This window comes from Amblyraja radiata, chromosome 24, assembly GCF_010909765.2.
Source record: "Amblyraja radiata isolate CabotCenter1 chromosome 24, sAmbRad1.1.pri, whole genome shotgun sequence".
Taxonomy (NCBI): domain Eukaryota; kingdom Metazoa; phylum Chordata; class Chondrichthyes; order Rajiformes; family Rajidae; genus Amblyraja; species Amblyraja radiata.
The window spans coordinates 9974498-9990437 of NC_045979.1; the positions used below are offsets into that span (position 1 = coordinate 9974498).

At 41.0% G+C, this 15940-nt stretch overlaps 1 protein-coding gene across 3 annotated transcripts in view; it reads left to right on the forward strand.

Moving 5' to 3' along the window:
• scube3 (signal peptide, CUB domain and EGF like domain containing 3) overlaps positions 1–15940 on the forward strand; it is a 261920-nt gene that overhangs the window by 34757 nt on the left and 211223 nt on the right. For all 3 annotated transcript variants that reach the window (XM_033042397.1, XM_033042398.1, XM_033042399.1), the window contains exons 2-3: positions 11227–11349; positions 13306–13431. In XM_033042397.1, coding sequence (XP_032898288.1) covers positions 11227–11349; positions 13306–13431 — 249 coding nt within the window. The remainder of the gene's footprint in view (positions 1–11226; positions 11350–13305; positions 13432–15940) is intronic.

The following is a 15940-nucleotide window of genomic DNA, read 5'->3' on the forward strand; positions in this document are numbered from 1 at the left end:
TGCGCAGTACGACAAGGGGAGTTCTGGAGCTTTCCATGAGGCCCTTTGGCTGATTTTAATCTCATGTTTTTTTAGATGAACTCTCATCCGAAGAACATTAGCCAAATGCATTGAGTACCTGATTGCAATAATGTGACATTCACTGAGGTTGCTTCCACTGATTACACTTGGCAAGCATGGCACACTTGGATGGAAATACTCGATGGTTTCATTCGTTTTCTGCTATTTATTGTGTTTCTTCACCTTTTTCTTTAATTTGGGATGGTGGGCCAGTCACAACTGCAACTGTTACTGGTTACAGGCTTTTCTACTTGGAAGCTTGGACTCCCCCATCTTGCCCCAACCTACAACATCTCCGCCACTTTACTACCATCTGCCAATCTCCTGGCTCATTCCGTGCTGCTTGCCTGGGATCTCCACACAGTTCTGAGGCCATCAATATCTCTCAGCCCTTGCATGTGCAGATGAGTCTGAAGAACGATCCCAACCCGAAACATCACCCGATCCTTCTCTCCTGAGATGCTGCCTCTCCCGCTGAGTTACTCCAGCATTTTGTGTCTATTTTCCCAATCCAAAATATCACCAGTCTGTATCCCTCCATGGCTTGCTGGGTTCCTTCCGCCATTTGGTATTTGCTTTTAAATCTGGGTCTATTCATTGGTTTTGGGAAATGATAAACAAATTCTCTATCATCACTCTGGGTGAAGCGTTTAATTTATTGCGTGTGGAGTGGAAGGTGAAAAATGATGGCTTTATTTTATTTTTCTCTATCCGTCATGTGGCTCAGTCTACTGGGTTAAGCAAATGTTTTGATTATTTTCCGCACCTCATTGAAGGCATTTGAGCTTCCAGCAACATTCACCATTCATTAATGGTAACAAATAATGGAAACTGGAATTGTCCCATTGAGGAAGTCATAATGTTCCCATCATCTGCTCATCTCAGTGTTCTATTCTTCACAGGTCACTCAAGTCAGAAGCAGGCAAATCAACATTGCAAACTGCCAAACAGTTGTATTTATCCACTGGCAATTATTCTGATATGATACTTTGCCAATAACTGTTGTGTGTTTTCTTTGTGCCTGTTTTCTGTACACTTATATCTGCCCTGTTATCTTTGTGTGGTGGGACAGGTGTAGATGCCTGCCTGGGATCTCCACACAGGCATGTTGGGTCGAGGGGCCTGTTTCCACACTTTATGACTCTATACCATCATCTTAAACAATTTTCAATCAGTCACATGGTACTAACACTTTGTTGACCGAGCCGATGATTGTCAGCATCATCTCCTCCAAATGACTCGGCCTGTAGACATGGAAGTGCCATGAGGCTGCTGTGTCATCGTCTGTTCCAAAATAGAGCTTCTGCCTGCATTGCGATATGGTATACATATGGCTCTAAGTATATATAAAATGTGAGGTGTGCGCGTAAGCATGAAATAGTAATGGGGAATGTAAACGTAACTGTGCAGATGCTATTAAATTGGATTTGTTGCAGGTTATATTCAGAAGACATCTCAGGTCATTAAATCTTTTCCTGCTCTGTGACTGGGCCCTATAATTACTAGCATTTGTCTTTCTGCCACCTTCTCCCATTGTCATTTTGTGTGTCTGTGCGCTGTGTGTGCGTGTGTGTTGTGTGTGTGTGTGTGTGTGCATGTGTTGTATGTGCGTGTTGTGTGTGCATGTGTGTGTATGTGCGTGTGTGTGTGTGCGTGTGTGTGTGTGTGTGCGTGTGTGTGCGTGTGTGTGTGTATGTGCGTGTATGTGTGTGTGTGTGTGTAGGGGGTGGGTATACATTCTAGCCCAGTGCATTTTTGCCCAATAAATTATTCACGTAAATGCAATCTGCTTACTGAATATAAAATAATACATATTATAGCATAACATCTGTTTAGGTCTATTTTAGCACAAGACCAGTTCTTAGATTTCTTGTGCCCCTTTCCAGATTGACTATGTGGCTATTATTTCATATACTGCATCTGGCAAAACAGAATGTTATCTGTATAAAAGGTATCTGCATGTAAAATCAGAAAAGTATTGTTGCAATATTTCACCATAAATAAATCATTTCCCCCTAATGTATTGTCAACTTAAAATGAGCCAGAGCCAGATTTGGACGTAAGTTTATACAAAGCCAGACTGAGGAGTGTACATGTGGTTTTACAGAAGAAGCAATGAGCAATATGTATTAATTACAGTTGGACATTTTTCCATTTAACGACTGCTCAGGTTTAATGCAAGCACTGTGATGTGAGGAATCCAAAAATAATAGCATTTAGAAACACAAGACTCTGCAGCTGCTGAAGCAAAAAACAAACTGCTGGAAGATCCCAGTGGGTAAGGCAGCATCTGTGGCGAAAGTCGGACAGACGGCATGTTGGGTTGGGACCTTTCTTCAAGACTGGAATAGATTGGGGATAGTTAATAGAAAAAGTTGAGGGTAAAGGGTTGGGCAAAAGCTGCCAAGTGATAGGTGGATCTCGGTAAGAAGGGGTTGATTGACCGGGTGGGGTCAGTCAGGTGAGGGAAAGAAGGGGGAAGATAGTTGCGAAGTCTGGAGGTGATAAGTGGAGAAAACAAAGGGCTGGAGATGATGCAATATGATAATGTGAGGAGCGAAATGTAGAACCAGAGGGAGTGCTTTTGGGTGGGAGCAACAGGGGCGCAAGGGAACAGGAGATCTATCAGGTGGAGGGGGTGGTGATGAGCAAAAGGACTACGAGGTAGTGGGGAAAGTGAACAGAATAGTGTGCATGAGTGGAACTGGGTGGATCAGAAGGAGAAATGGGGGGGGGGGTAACCTGTAATTGTAGAATTCAATGTCCCTGCCAATAGGTTTGTGGGTCATTTAAGTGAGGTGCTGTAAATACAGTGCCCTCCATAATGTTTGGGACAAAGACCCATCATTTATTTATTTGTCTCTGTACTCCACAATTTGAAATTTGTATTAGAAAAAAATCACATGTGTACATTGTCAGATTTTATTAAAGAGTATTTTTACACATTTGGGTTTCACCATGTAGAAATTACAGCTGTGTTTATACATAGTCCCCCCATTTCAAGGCACCATAATGTTTGGGGCACATGGCTTCACAGGCGTCTGTAATTGCTCAGATGTGTTTTAATGACCTCCTTAATGCAGGTATAAGAGAGCTCTAAGCACCTAGTCTTTCCTCCAGTCTTTCCATCACCGTTGAAAACTTTTCTTGCTGTTTATCAACATGAGGACCATAGTTGTGCCAATGAAAGTCAAAGAAGCCATTCTGAGTGAGTAACAAGAATAAAACTGATAGAGACATCAACCAACCCTTAGGCTTACCAAAATCAATTGTTTGGAACATCATTAAGAAGAAAGAGTTTACTAATCGCAAAGGGACTGGCAGGCCAAGGAAGACCTCCACAGCTAATGACAGAAGATTTATCTCTATAATAAAGAAAAGCCACAAACAACCGTCCGACATATCAGAAACACTCTTCAGGAGTCAGGTGTGGATTTGTCAATGACCATTGTCCGCAGAAGACTTCATGAACAGAAATACAGAGGCTACACTGCAAGATGCAAACCACTGGTTAGCCGCAAAAATAGGATGGCCACGTTACAGTTTGCCAAGAAGTACTTAAATTAGCAACCACAGTTCTGGAAAAAGGTCTTGTGGACAGACGAAGATTAACTTATATCAGAGCGATGGCAAGAGCAAAGCACGGAGGAGAGAAGGAACTGCCAAAGATCCAAAGCATACCACCTCATCTGTGAAACACAGTGGTGGGGGTGTTATGGCCTGGGCATGTATGACTGCTGAAGGTACTGGCTCACTTATCTTCATTGATGATACAACTACTGATGGTAGTAGCGTAATTAATTCTGAAGTGTAGACACATCCTATCTGCTCTTGTTCAAACAAATGCCTCAAAACTCATTGGCTGGCGGTTCATTCTACAGCAAGACAGTGATCCCAAACATACTGCTAAACCAACAAAGGAGTTTTTCAAAGCTAAATACTGGTCAATTCTTGAGTTGGCAAGTCAATCACCCGATCTGAACCCATTTGAGCATTTGAGCTTTTAATGCTGAAGAGAAATCTGAAGGGGACTAGCCCCCAAAACAAGCATAAGCTAAAGATGGCTACAATATTACTTTCATTTACATGACATTGCTGTGTCCCAAACATTATGGTGCCCTGAAATGAGGGGACTATGTATAAACACTGCTGTAATTTCCACATGGTGAAACCATGTAAATGAAAGTAGTTATGTTTTGTTGCATATCCTTTGCATGGAATGACTGCTTGATGTCTGCGATTCATGGACCACCTGTTGCTGGTTGTCTTCTCTGGTGATGCTCTGCCAGGCCTGCATTGCAGTATCTCCAAACTAAACTAAACTAAAGCTTCAGTAAAATTGTAAATTGTCCCCAAGTTTGCAGGATAGTGCTAGTGTACGGGGTGATTGTTGGTCGGCGCGGACTCAGTGGGCCAACAGGTCTGTTTCCTGCTGTACCTCTAAAGTCTGTAGTCTAAAGACAATGTGGGTTTCCTCCGAGATTTCTGCTTTCTTCCCACATCTCAAAGATGTATGATAATTGGCCACTGTACGTTGCCCCTAGTCTGCAGGTGAGTCGTAGAATCCAGTGGGAATTGATGGGAATGTGAGGAAATTTAAATAAAAATAGGATTAGTGTAAGTGGTTGCTTGATTGCCAATGTGTAATCAGTTGGCTGACAGAGTTGTTTCAGTGGTACACAAAATTGCTGGAGGAACTCAGCGGGTGCAGCAGCATCTATGGAGCGAAGGATGGAACGAGTTGTTTCAGTGCTGGATGATTCAATGACTCTGGGTCAGGTCAAACTGGTACCTGGTTAATGTAGCTGTTATTCATATATTTCACTAGTCAATTTCTGTCGTCCTAAAGTCTGTTCACTCCGTTTGCAAATGAGGGTCATCTGCAATCCCGTTATTAATTTTTTCAGAAAGGTATTTGGGTTACTATGTCTTTTTTCCATTAAAAATTAACCATTTTTTTTACATTTGATGAATTTTATGTCCAAACTGCAAAATAGTTCCAGCTTTGCAAACATCTGTATTGTGTACTTTATCAAATTTCCTTTGAAATCCATAAATTCCTTATTAGTCTTGCATCCATATTCACTCGTCAGAGAGCTCAAATAGGTCACAAACACAATTTGCCATTAACAAACCTATTAATTCTCATATTTATCTACAACTATGAAATTAGGGTCAGTAGCTAGTAGTTTTAGTTTTTAGTTTAGTTTAGAGGTACAGCATGGAAACAAGCCCTTCGGCTCACTGAGTCTGCTCTGACCAGCGATCCCCGCACATTAACACTATCCAACACACACTAGGGGCAATTTACATTTATACCAAACCAATTAACCTATAAACCTGTACGTCTTTGGAATGTGGGAGGAAACCGAAGATCTCAGATCCCACGTTGTCACGAGGAGAATTTCGTTGTCTACTGCATTTCGTTGTCTCTGTACTGTACACTGACAATGACAATTAAATCTGAATCAGAACGTACAAACTCCGTACGGGCAGCACCCGTAGTCAGGATCGAACCCGGGTCTCTGACGCTGTAAGGCAGCAACTATACTGCTGTGCCACCGTGCCGCTCTAATAGTTGATAGCTAATGCAATGTCAGAGGTTCCAACATTAGGCAACATCAAATTGGGAATTAAACAAATATTTACTCTTTGAAACCCTGTGCCAGAAGTTCTGTCTTATTCGGCTTATGCAGATAGAGTCGAATACTCATAGAGTCATTCATAGCGTGGAAACAGGCCCTTCGGCCAAACTTGTCCACACCAACCAACATATCCCACCTCCACTGGTCCCACCTGCCTGCATTTGGCCCATATCCATCTAAACTTGTCCTATCCATGTACCTGTCTAAATGTTTCTTAAATGTTGCGATCATACCTGGCTCAACTATCTCCCCCAGCAGCTTGTTCCATACACCCACCACCCTTTGTGTGAAATAGTTACCCCTCAGGTTACCCCTCAGATGAGTTACCCCTCATCTTCCCCTCCTCACCTTAAACCTATGTCCTTTGGTCCTTGTTTCACCTACTCTGGACAAGAGATTGTTACATGTCAAACACATGTTTGTAATCCTTACATCCAAGCAACTATACAGTACCACAGCCTTTACCCCAGAGACTTGAGTTCAAGCAATCTTTAATTGAATGTGTGTCTAGGGATGCACAGAGCTTGTATGTTCTCTTTATACTTAATATAACAGACAATAATTTCTATAGCTTGAATTTGCCAAAATAGTTTGCTTGTAAGTGATGGGCACAATGAGTTCCAGGCAGAGACGGGGACAAGAGAACTAACTCACTGTTTCCCAGCACAAACATGTATCCTTCATATTGCTCCAGATACATTTTCTCTGGTTTAAAAAAACCCAGCTGTTTAACGTGTCCTGCCCTCTGGATTGCAACCAGACATTTCACAATTGCAAGCTTGGAAACAATGGAGAAATGTAGGCAGTTTGCGATAGTTGTGCAAAAGTTTTTGAAACAAAGTTTGAAAAGTTTCTTTAGGAATGAACAACTGTACAATGAACTGAATATTTGAGCAGTGGTGGCTCAGGCATCCTGTGTGGGTTCATAAAGTTGCAACTTTCACACTCATGATAATATTACCATGTCAGAATTACCGGGAATGTGGCCTCTGTTTAGTTACTTCAAGCAATGTTGTTGTGAATTTTACTCTGCCCGACATTCACCCTCCTTTCAACTCCTTAAGGAGACTTCTTGATTTGAATCTTGGGTAAGATAAAATGATCCAAATGCTGTATCCAAATAGTATACACTGCTCTGGAAAGGTTAAACAAAGAGAGGCCATTCTGCTTAGTGGATAGCTGAAAGACCAAGGAACACACATTGAAAGTCATGGAGTGAGGGAAGAATTATTTTAAGCAGAAGGTGATTATGATCTGGAATCACTGTCTGTGAAAATGGTGGAAAAAGACAGTCGGGGCTTTCAAAAGGAATTAGTTCTAATGAAACGTGGTGGACTTGAAATGTTAGACACAAACTCCTGGAGCAACTCAGTGCGTCAGGCAGCGTCTCTGGAGAACATACAGTAGATAGGTGACGTTTCATGTCGGGACTCTTCTACAGACTTTGAAATAATGCTCATCCATGTTCTCCAGAAATGCTGCCTGGTCCGTTGAGTTATTCCAGCACTTTGTGCGTTTTTTTTGTTGTAAACCAGCATCTGCAGTTCCATGTTGCTATATTCATTGATTTGAACTCTTTGTTTTGTTGCTCTCTCCACACACTGACTTGCTGCAAATGCCCAGCACTCTGTTTTTATTCCAGATTTTCTGCATCTATACATTTTTTTGAAGGAGATAAGAACCCATTGATGGGCTGAATGTTCTCTCCCACTGGTTTTATCATTCAGTCCTGAGAGTGCTCGTCAGTTATTTAGCTGATCATATAAGTTATGGGAGAAGAGTAATGCATCGTCTAGCTGTGTACATACTCACTGTTCATGGGCTTACCTACAGGAGTTAATGATCAGGAGGAGGAAACCTGAATCATTTACCAGCCACAATCTAAGGACAGGACATTTGTAATTCCCTCACCATTTTTGCAGTTGAGTTGAGCACAGAGGGAGCATTAAGTTTCCCAAATAGTATATGTGTCTGACTTTTGCTGCAGCATGTTAATTTTATTTTAATAATTTTGTATTGATTTTCATATTTTCAGGAAGCTCTTTAAATCAAGTTGGTAGATTTAGCTGCCTCCATAATTATTTTTTAATTAAAAAATCCAAATAAAAGAAAACCTGAGAAATATTTTTCAAAGGAACATAAAAAAATAGAAGCAGGAGTAGGTGATTTATTCTTTCAAGTTGGCTCTGCCATTTGCTACTAATAATGCTGATCCTCTTTCTCAATACCATACCCGTTCCTTTCCTACATCCCTTGATGCATTTGTAACATTTTTGAAACAAAGAAAGTTAAAGCACTGCTTTAATGTTCTGTTTGATGTGTTCTGATGTGTTCCGTTACTAACTTTTGCAGCTTTAATATTACTTGTGTTCAAATTGTTTATATCTATTTAGACTAATCAGGCTTCAACAGTGCATGGTTTGCTCCTGCTGCAGAAAACCCTTATTTATTTAGATATGCTGCATCTTGCCCGATGCACCACTCCCACTATACTTTTTAAGGCAGGCATACTTCTGGTCTCCTTGTTTAAATTTATTGTGTGCAAAGTGTTTAGATAAGTCCCGACAATGATGTGAAGACCCAGTACAAATGCAATTTCTTCCTTCCAGCGGCATGTTCAAATTGTGAAATCAAACACATTGGCCTTAAAACTGACAGAGGCTCGTGTTAGTTGAGAATAAGCAGAATTTTCTTTCTTTGTTTTGGGTGAGATCCAAATCTAGGTCCCAAAACTGCAAAGTATTTGTGCTCTTTGGATTTAGATCTAAATCATACTAAGGAGATAAATGGAGAGGGGAGAGGAGGTCATTCAGGCCCAGCTGGCTGCCACGGAAATAGGAAGGAGGTGTTTGGTACTCTAATATACTATACACCTCCTTGTTTAGTTTCTATTTTCTTGAATGGTTAGGTACTATTTTTAACTTGATAGTACAATAAGCAATATGTTTTGAAATGGTCTATTGGGGCGCCGCATTGATGGCAGCCTCTGCCTACAGTCTGTCCGTTTTTTCTATCTTTTTTATTTTTGTTTGTCTTAACAGTTTGTTTTGGAGGGTTCTTTAGTTTTTCTATGTGGGGGAGGGGGGTAAGGTAAGGGGGAAACCGTTTCCCAGTCACTTCCTGGCGAGGATGCGACTGTTCTCCGAGTCGCGCCCTCACCCCCCTCCTGGCAGCCTACCAACTGGATTGGCTGGCGCGGCCTTTCCTGCCGGGAACCGGGGACCGGACCAGAGCTTCAGCAGTGGCGGCGCAGCACGGGATTCACCGCGGAGTGGGGCGATGCCTACCTGGATCGCCGTTTGAAGCTCCGGAGTGTTGGGTCTGCAGCATCAACATCGCGGAGCTGTGGTTCGTAACGCTCCCAGCGCGGGCGGCGCTGACTTCAACATCGCGGAGTCCTGGGATCCCTTTGCCGAGGGCCGCCAGCGTGAATCTCCGCCCAGCGCGGCCTGTGAACTTCGGGAGCCGCGGACTCCGGTAGGAAGTGGCCGATTCGGAGGTTCAAGCCGCTGAAGTTGTCCCCCCCGTTCCAGCATCGGAGTTCCACCATCCCGGCGAGCGGGCTTGAGCAGCGGGCCACCAGTAGCGGCGACTGCGGAGGGCTTGGGAGGCCCCAACCACGGGTGAACATCAAGAACATCAGAAGAAGATGACTGAACTTTGTGCCTTCCCTCACAGTGGGAAACTTTGATTCTGCTGTGTGGGGATGTTTTATGTTGGAGTCTATTGTGTGTTGTGTTTTTTTTTTTTGTATGGCTGTATGGTGACCACACAACTGGTACATGTGACAAATAAATATATTTTGTATTGTATAGAAAATGAAATCTATTAATCAACTAGTTATAGAAATCTTGGGAATGGATTAGTGTTGAATGTCATACATGTGTACATGTGTGCAATGTAATCAACGTGTCCCTGAAACATTTTGCCAAAGTTGATGTATAAAATGTGGTGCGAGCATACTCAGTAAATACCCATATCACGTAGATACAAAATACTTCACAGTGTAACATTATATATGCAGAAATGTATTCCCTTCATTTTGGCTTTAAATTGATAATCAAATTTCCAACATAATTAAGTACGAGAATCTGAATTGTCTCATATTTTCAGAATCTCTGGAACAGGCAGTAAGTAGTACTAGACTTTTTTTTTTTAACTTGGAGGCTCTGAACAGTTTGTAATCGAAGGAGGAGGGCAGGGCAAGGGTGGTGAAGGTCCAGGATACTCAGCTAGGCCCATGAGGACATGTCAGGAATCTTAGCAGCACACCTCTGGGCCTGCTACTGCCCCCTCTGACATTTCTCTGACAATCATTGCAATGATTTTTTTTGTCGCACTTTATATTCATCGAAAGGATGTGGTCTTATCAGGCTGAGCCAGTTTTTAATTGCTCATCCCTAATCGCCCCTAATCACCCTTGCTGGTAAGCTACCTTCTTGAATCCACTACAGTTCTTGAGGTATGGGTATACCCACAATGTTGTTAACTGTGAGGGAGGGGGGTGAACAATGGATGACCTGGGGTGGGGGTACTTTGTAACTTTGTCAGCACCATTTATATGGCAACTATTTGCATACCTTGGGTAAGCAAGCAAAGAATTTCACTGTGCCTTGTCACATGTGACAATTAAGTATTCTATTCCAAGAAGTAGGAATTATTCCCAGCGATGGTGAAGGAATGTCTATATATTTCCAAGTCAGGTAGTGTGTGGATTAGAAGGCAACTTCCAGGTGGTAGTATTCCTAAGCTTTTACTCTTATCCTAGCTGGTGGATGTCAAGGTGGAAGCTACTGTATCCGAAGAATTACAGATCTATTTCTATCACGATTCCAACTGTGGCCATATTTATGAGCCCTGCTAGCTGACCGGTTGATAAATTAGGCTCATGACATGATTCTGAAGAGAACCATCTCGGCAAGTAATGTAAAGTAAACTAAAATAAAGTACTTGAATTGCCAAGGTCTAGAAGACTATGTGCATAAATGAGCTTGGTGTAGATAGGTACCATGGACGGCATAGAAATGGTGGGCTGAAGGGCCTGCTTCTGTGCCGTATGACTGTCTAGAAAATAATTTGATTGTTCCGAATCAAATCTCTGTTGAGTTGTCAATGTGAAAAAAAAAAAATCAGTTTTACCAAATTAATTTACCAAATAAAATGAAGAAGCTTTATTCAGAAATATAGTGGTTCAGGGCAAGTATTGCAAGTAGAAGGCTAAGGTGGAAGTGTTGAGAGAAAGGGACTGCAGATGCTGGAATCTGCAGTGAAAAACAAGCTGCTGTAGGAACCCAGACTGATGTAGGGTCTCGAACAGAAACGTTAACTATCCCTTTGCCTCCATAGATGCTGTATGACCTGCTGACTTCCTTCAACATATGTTTTTAATAAAGTGTCTGTGTGTTGACAAAGCATACTATGTCCAAGATTATTAGATGTTTTACATACCACAGTAAATTATTATGGTTAACATACTACAAAGTAATGATCCCTTCCTAACATCTCATTTTTGCTGTTTCAGATGTTGATGAATGTGTTGAAGGAACAGATAATTGTCATATTGATGCTATCTGTCAGAACACCCCCAAATCATACAAATGTATCTGCAAGTCTGGTTACACAGGAGATGGCAAACAGTGTGAAGGTAGTATAATCTTGAGCTATATTATGATATTCATTGTACTTACAATCTAATAAACATGTCCCGTGCTGGGTGAAGCCAGTATTGAAGATTGTGCAGAAAATGTTTCTCACAGAATGATTTATGAATTGGAAATATTGAAACCGGGAGCTGCTGTTTGAATGACATGACCATTGCATTGCCTGCTGAAACATAATGAACAGTACTGTTATTTTCTGTACCTGTCTCATGACGCACAAAAGCTTTTTTAGTTATAATTGACATTAAAGCAAATTTCTATTCAGTGGCTTGTTGTTTTGAAATTGTAGACATATTTCAGCCTTTTAAATGTCTCCATATTATTAATTGAAATATGTATTTTTCTGATTTGTATTTTCTCCAATAACAATATAAAGGATGCCAAGTATCTAAAAATTTGGAAAGCTTATTATGATGCTGTCATAGAAAAATTAATTGTTGATTTGGATTGTGCAAAAACAGTAAGAGTCACAGTTCTTCAGAGAGGAGGCAGTGACATTACCCACTCATCATTTCCCTAATGTTGACACACACTTTGACTAAAACGCAATATTAATCTGTGTAGTAACATTACCAAATCACCATTTCCCTTCTGTTGACATCCTATATTAATCAATGTTTTGCAATTATTTTAATTGAATATTTTCCTATATCATTTCATAATGATGACTTTACCTTTGAAAAGAACCCTTCATTGCCAACAGATTGATATAATGTAGACGCACTAGAAATGTAATACTGTTAACTGGCAACAATTCATTTTCAGGCATTTAACATTTATCCAGAACTGTACTTCAAGCCAAGTTTTAAAATGTTTTGCGATGAGATACAATTGGTGCTAAACTATAATTAGTGATTTATAATATGAACCATTGTTGCCCTGGTACTCGAGCATAGAGGAGGAATCTACAATAGGTGTTTTTGAACAAATCTCACAATGGGTCTCACAGATTATTACATCCTTCAAGAATTTTAAAAATATATGTTTTTTAAAGAAACCTGTGAAATACTTAAACATGCTGTGCAAAGATATTATATTTAAGATCCTAACTCGGCTAGACTAAGTAAGCAAGACATTATGAATACTGTTTTGTATTGTCTATTTATTATTTTTTGTCAAATTATATGTAACGTGCTTGCTGATCCTGGCATTTACAATCAGTGAATTTACATTGGTTTGCAGAAAAATAATACAAATCTGTTTCCTCTGTATGCAAATTCCATCAATCGCTATCCTCTCCAAATATGGACCATGTATCATTTTCAAACAATTGGGAATTTCTTTGTGTTTAACAAAGGGGAATGATTTGCATGCGGATTTCATGCAAGTATTTTGCAGTATAGAATATTTCAGGCCTTTTGTATATTTTTAGCAATCACTAGGGAGGACAGTTATTAGTTCCCTGCATGACCATTGTCATATGGTGGACCAGGATTGATTGAACCTGATGTAAGTGCAGTTGTTTTCAAACTGTTCAGAAAATCGTAAGATAATAAGTGATAGGAAAGAATTAAGCCCTTCAGCCCATCAAGTCTACCCACCATTCAATCATGGCTGATCTATCTCTCCCTCTTAACCCCATTCTCCTGCCTTCTCCCCATAACCCCTGACCCCCATACTAATCAAGAATCTATCTATCTCTGCCTTAAATATATCCATTGACCTTGCCTCCACAGCCTTTTGTGGCAAAGAATTCCACATATTCACCACCCTATCGTGAATATTAGTGAAGTTAAGAATACAACTCTTTCCATTGATGCTGGTTATATGATGGTGAAAGGTTGCTATTCAATAAATTTAACAGAGACGCTAAAAGATGAAGCAAGTCATGAACACTGTCCAGCATATATTGTACATTAATCTTCTATTGTCCCTGCTTTAGTTAAAATGACTAGCTGTATTTGTTTAGTTGTCTTACCTTTTAATTAATTGTCTTCCAGATATTGATGAATGTGACAATGAGTACAGTGGAGGCTGTGTCCATGAATGCATCAATATCCCAGGGAATTACCGCTGTACATGTTACGATGGTTTCAAGTTAGCGCATGATGGCCATAACTGCCTTGGTAAGCACATTCAGAGAACTACTTCTCATTTCGTGCATTCTTCAACAATTTCCGTGTTGGATCCAAACCACCAAATGTTTTCAGCCCAAAAGATTCATAAATGATTTTTTGAGGAATGCAATCACAGATAGATCAGTATTATTAGCTAAGAAGTGTGACTATTATGAAGGCAAATCAAATGTCTGTGTCATGATTGTTAAAATATATGCTTCTCATGAAGAAACATTATGTATAAAATAAGTTTGACATTTTATTGGAAGGCCTCTTGCTGCAGGTGGAGTAAGTGTTTGCAAGCCTGGTGCTACTTCAATGGAATTGACCAATGCTGTGAAGACTCCCTCACTGTATATTCTTTCAATGCTCAAGTCAGCTGTTTTGTGTTTGGATTTTCAGGCTATCAGTGGAAGTCTCTCCTTCTGACATGTTTAATTTTGTCATCAGAAAAGAGCAGACCCATGGGGTCTGGCTGCCATTGCATCTGTAGCAAGATATCGTGCAACTTCCACCCAGGTGTATTTTTGTTTGAGAATTATACTTTGGCTGGTGGCTTCTGATGAATGAAATCCTTAGCATTCCTATCGAGGCTACAAATTTGCAAGCCAGATCACACATGAGAGTCTGTTTGCATAATAAGTTGGATTGAACCCACTCGCTATTTATGCTACACAGGAATCTATCACTGCACAGTTTAAAAATTCACCAAAGTTACAATGTCTGGTGAATTCTTAAACTGTGCCCTGATAAATTTAGATGCATCTTAAATAGCAAGTGGGTTCTTGAGTAAATTCTTAATCCATGAATCTAACAATGTATCCATTGACTGTTTCATCTGTTTTTTAATCCCTTACTTTCTATGTTCTGCTATCTCAAATAGTTGTGGATTGAACTAACAACTGCCGTGTTAGTTCAGTGTGAAACATCTCCGATCAGTAGTGTGCAATGGGTCTTGGAGCCAATCCATGTAAATTGAATAGGTTTCTTGAGGACCACATAGTGGCACAGCTTGTAGTGACCACTCCCTCACAGTTTAGGGAGTCGGGTTCAACCTGACCTCCAGTGCTCTGTGTGGAACTTGCATTTTCTACCTCTGATTGTGTGGGTTTCCTCCAGGTGTTTTCCAGATGCATTTTTGTGTACCTTCGATTTTCCAGCATCTGCAGTTCCTTCTTAAACACTCAGGTTTGACCCTGACATGAGTGTTGTCCATGTGGAGATGCACATTCTCACTGTGACCGCATTAGTTTCCTCTGGGTGCTCTGGTTTCCTCCCACATCCTAAAGACGTGCAGCTTTGTAGGATGTGTAGGAAGGAACCGCAGATGCTGGTTTATATCGTAGATAGACACAAATTATAAACCTACTGACTCCCACAACTATCTAGACTACACTTATTCCAACCCTGCCTCCGGCAAAGACTATATCCCCAACACCCAATTTCTCTGTCTACGCCATATCTGCACCCAAGATGAGGTGTTCCATACCAGAACATCTGAGATGTCCTCATTCTTTAGGAAATAGGGATTCCCCTCTTCTATCATCGATGAGGCCCTCACACATATCTCCTCGGTACCCTGCAGCTCCGCTCTTGCTCCCCCTCCCCAGACACAACGGGGATAGAGTCCCCCGAGTCCTCATCTTTCACCCCATCAACCCTCACATAAAACACATAATCCTCCGACAATTTTGACACCTCCAACGGAATTCTGCCACTAGTCACTTTCCACAGAGACCATTCCCTCTGCAACTCCATGGTTAACTCATCCCTTCTCACCCAGACCACCCCATCCCCAGGTACCTTCCCCTGCAGGAGATACAACACCTGACCCGATATCTCCTCCCTCCACTCTGTCCAGGGACTCTGACAGAAATGGGGCAACAAAAATGGAACAACATAGAATTAGTGATGAAAGTTAGTTATTAATCGATTGTTGTCATATTTAAGCTTTCCTGTTGTAAAAAGCCAATTGTAATGCATGATGGGATTTGGCTAGAGTATTCAAATGTAAAATTGTTGCCTCGGTCTCTAGGTCCACACCCGTCAGACGTTAAAATTAAAGCTTTGTATGGCCTTAAGAATTTGTACTTTGTCTATTTGATTGAAACTTTTTCAGTGAGAACAGGTGTTCAATGGATGGTGTGGATTCGGTGGGCTGAAGGGTCGGTGTTCATGCTGTATCTTTCAATCAATCAATTCAAACGTGGTTTAGTGTAAACTGGTCGGCATAGACAGTGGGTTGAAGGACCCGTTTCTCTGCTGTGTCTCTCTATTATGATATTATAGCAATATTATGGCAGCCACACATTTCAATGTCATCTACTTCCAAAATATTATTTGCACAAATGTTATTATGGATGTGTATTTTGTGAAAGATTCAGATAATCAGCTGTTCATTCCTCTATACCCTATCAGTCAAGAAGCCTCATTTTTGTCAATTTCCTACGCAAACACATGGACCACGGAACCGGGGGGAATGGGGGGGCTGCAGCCCCTCCACGTTTTTGGCGAGACA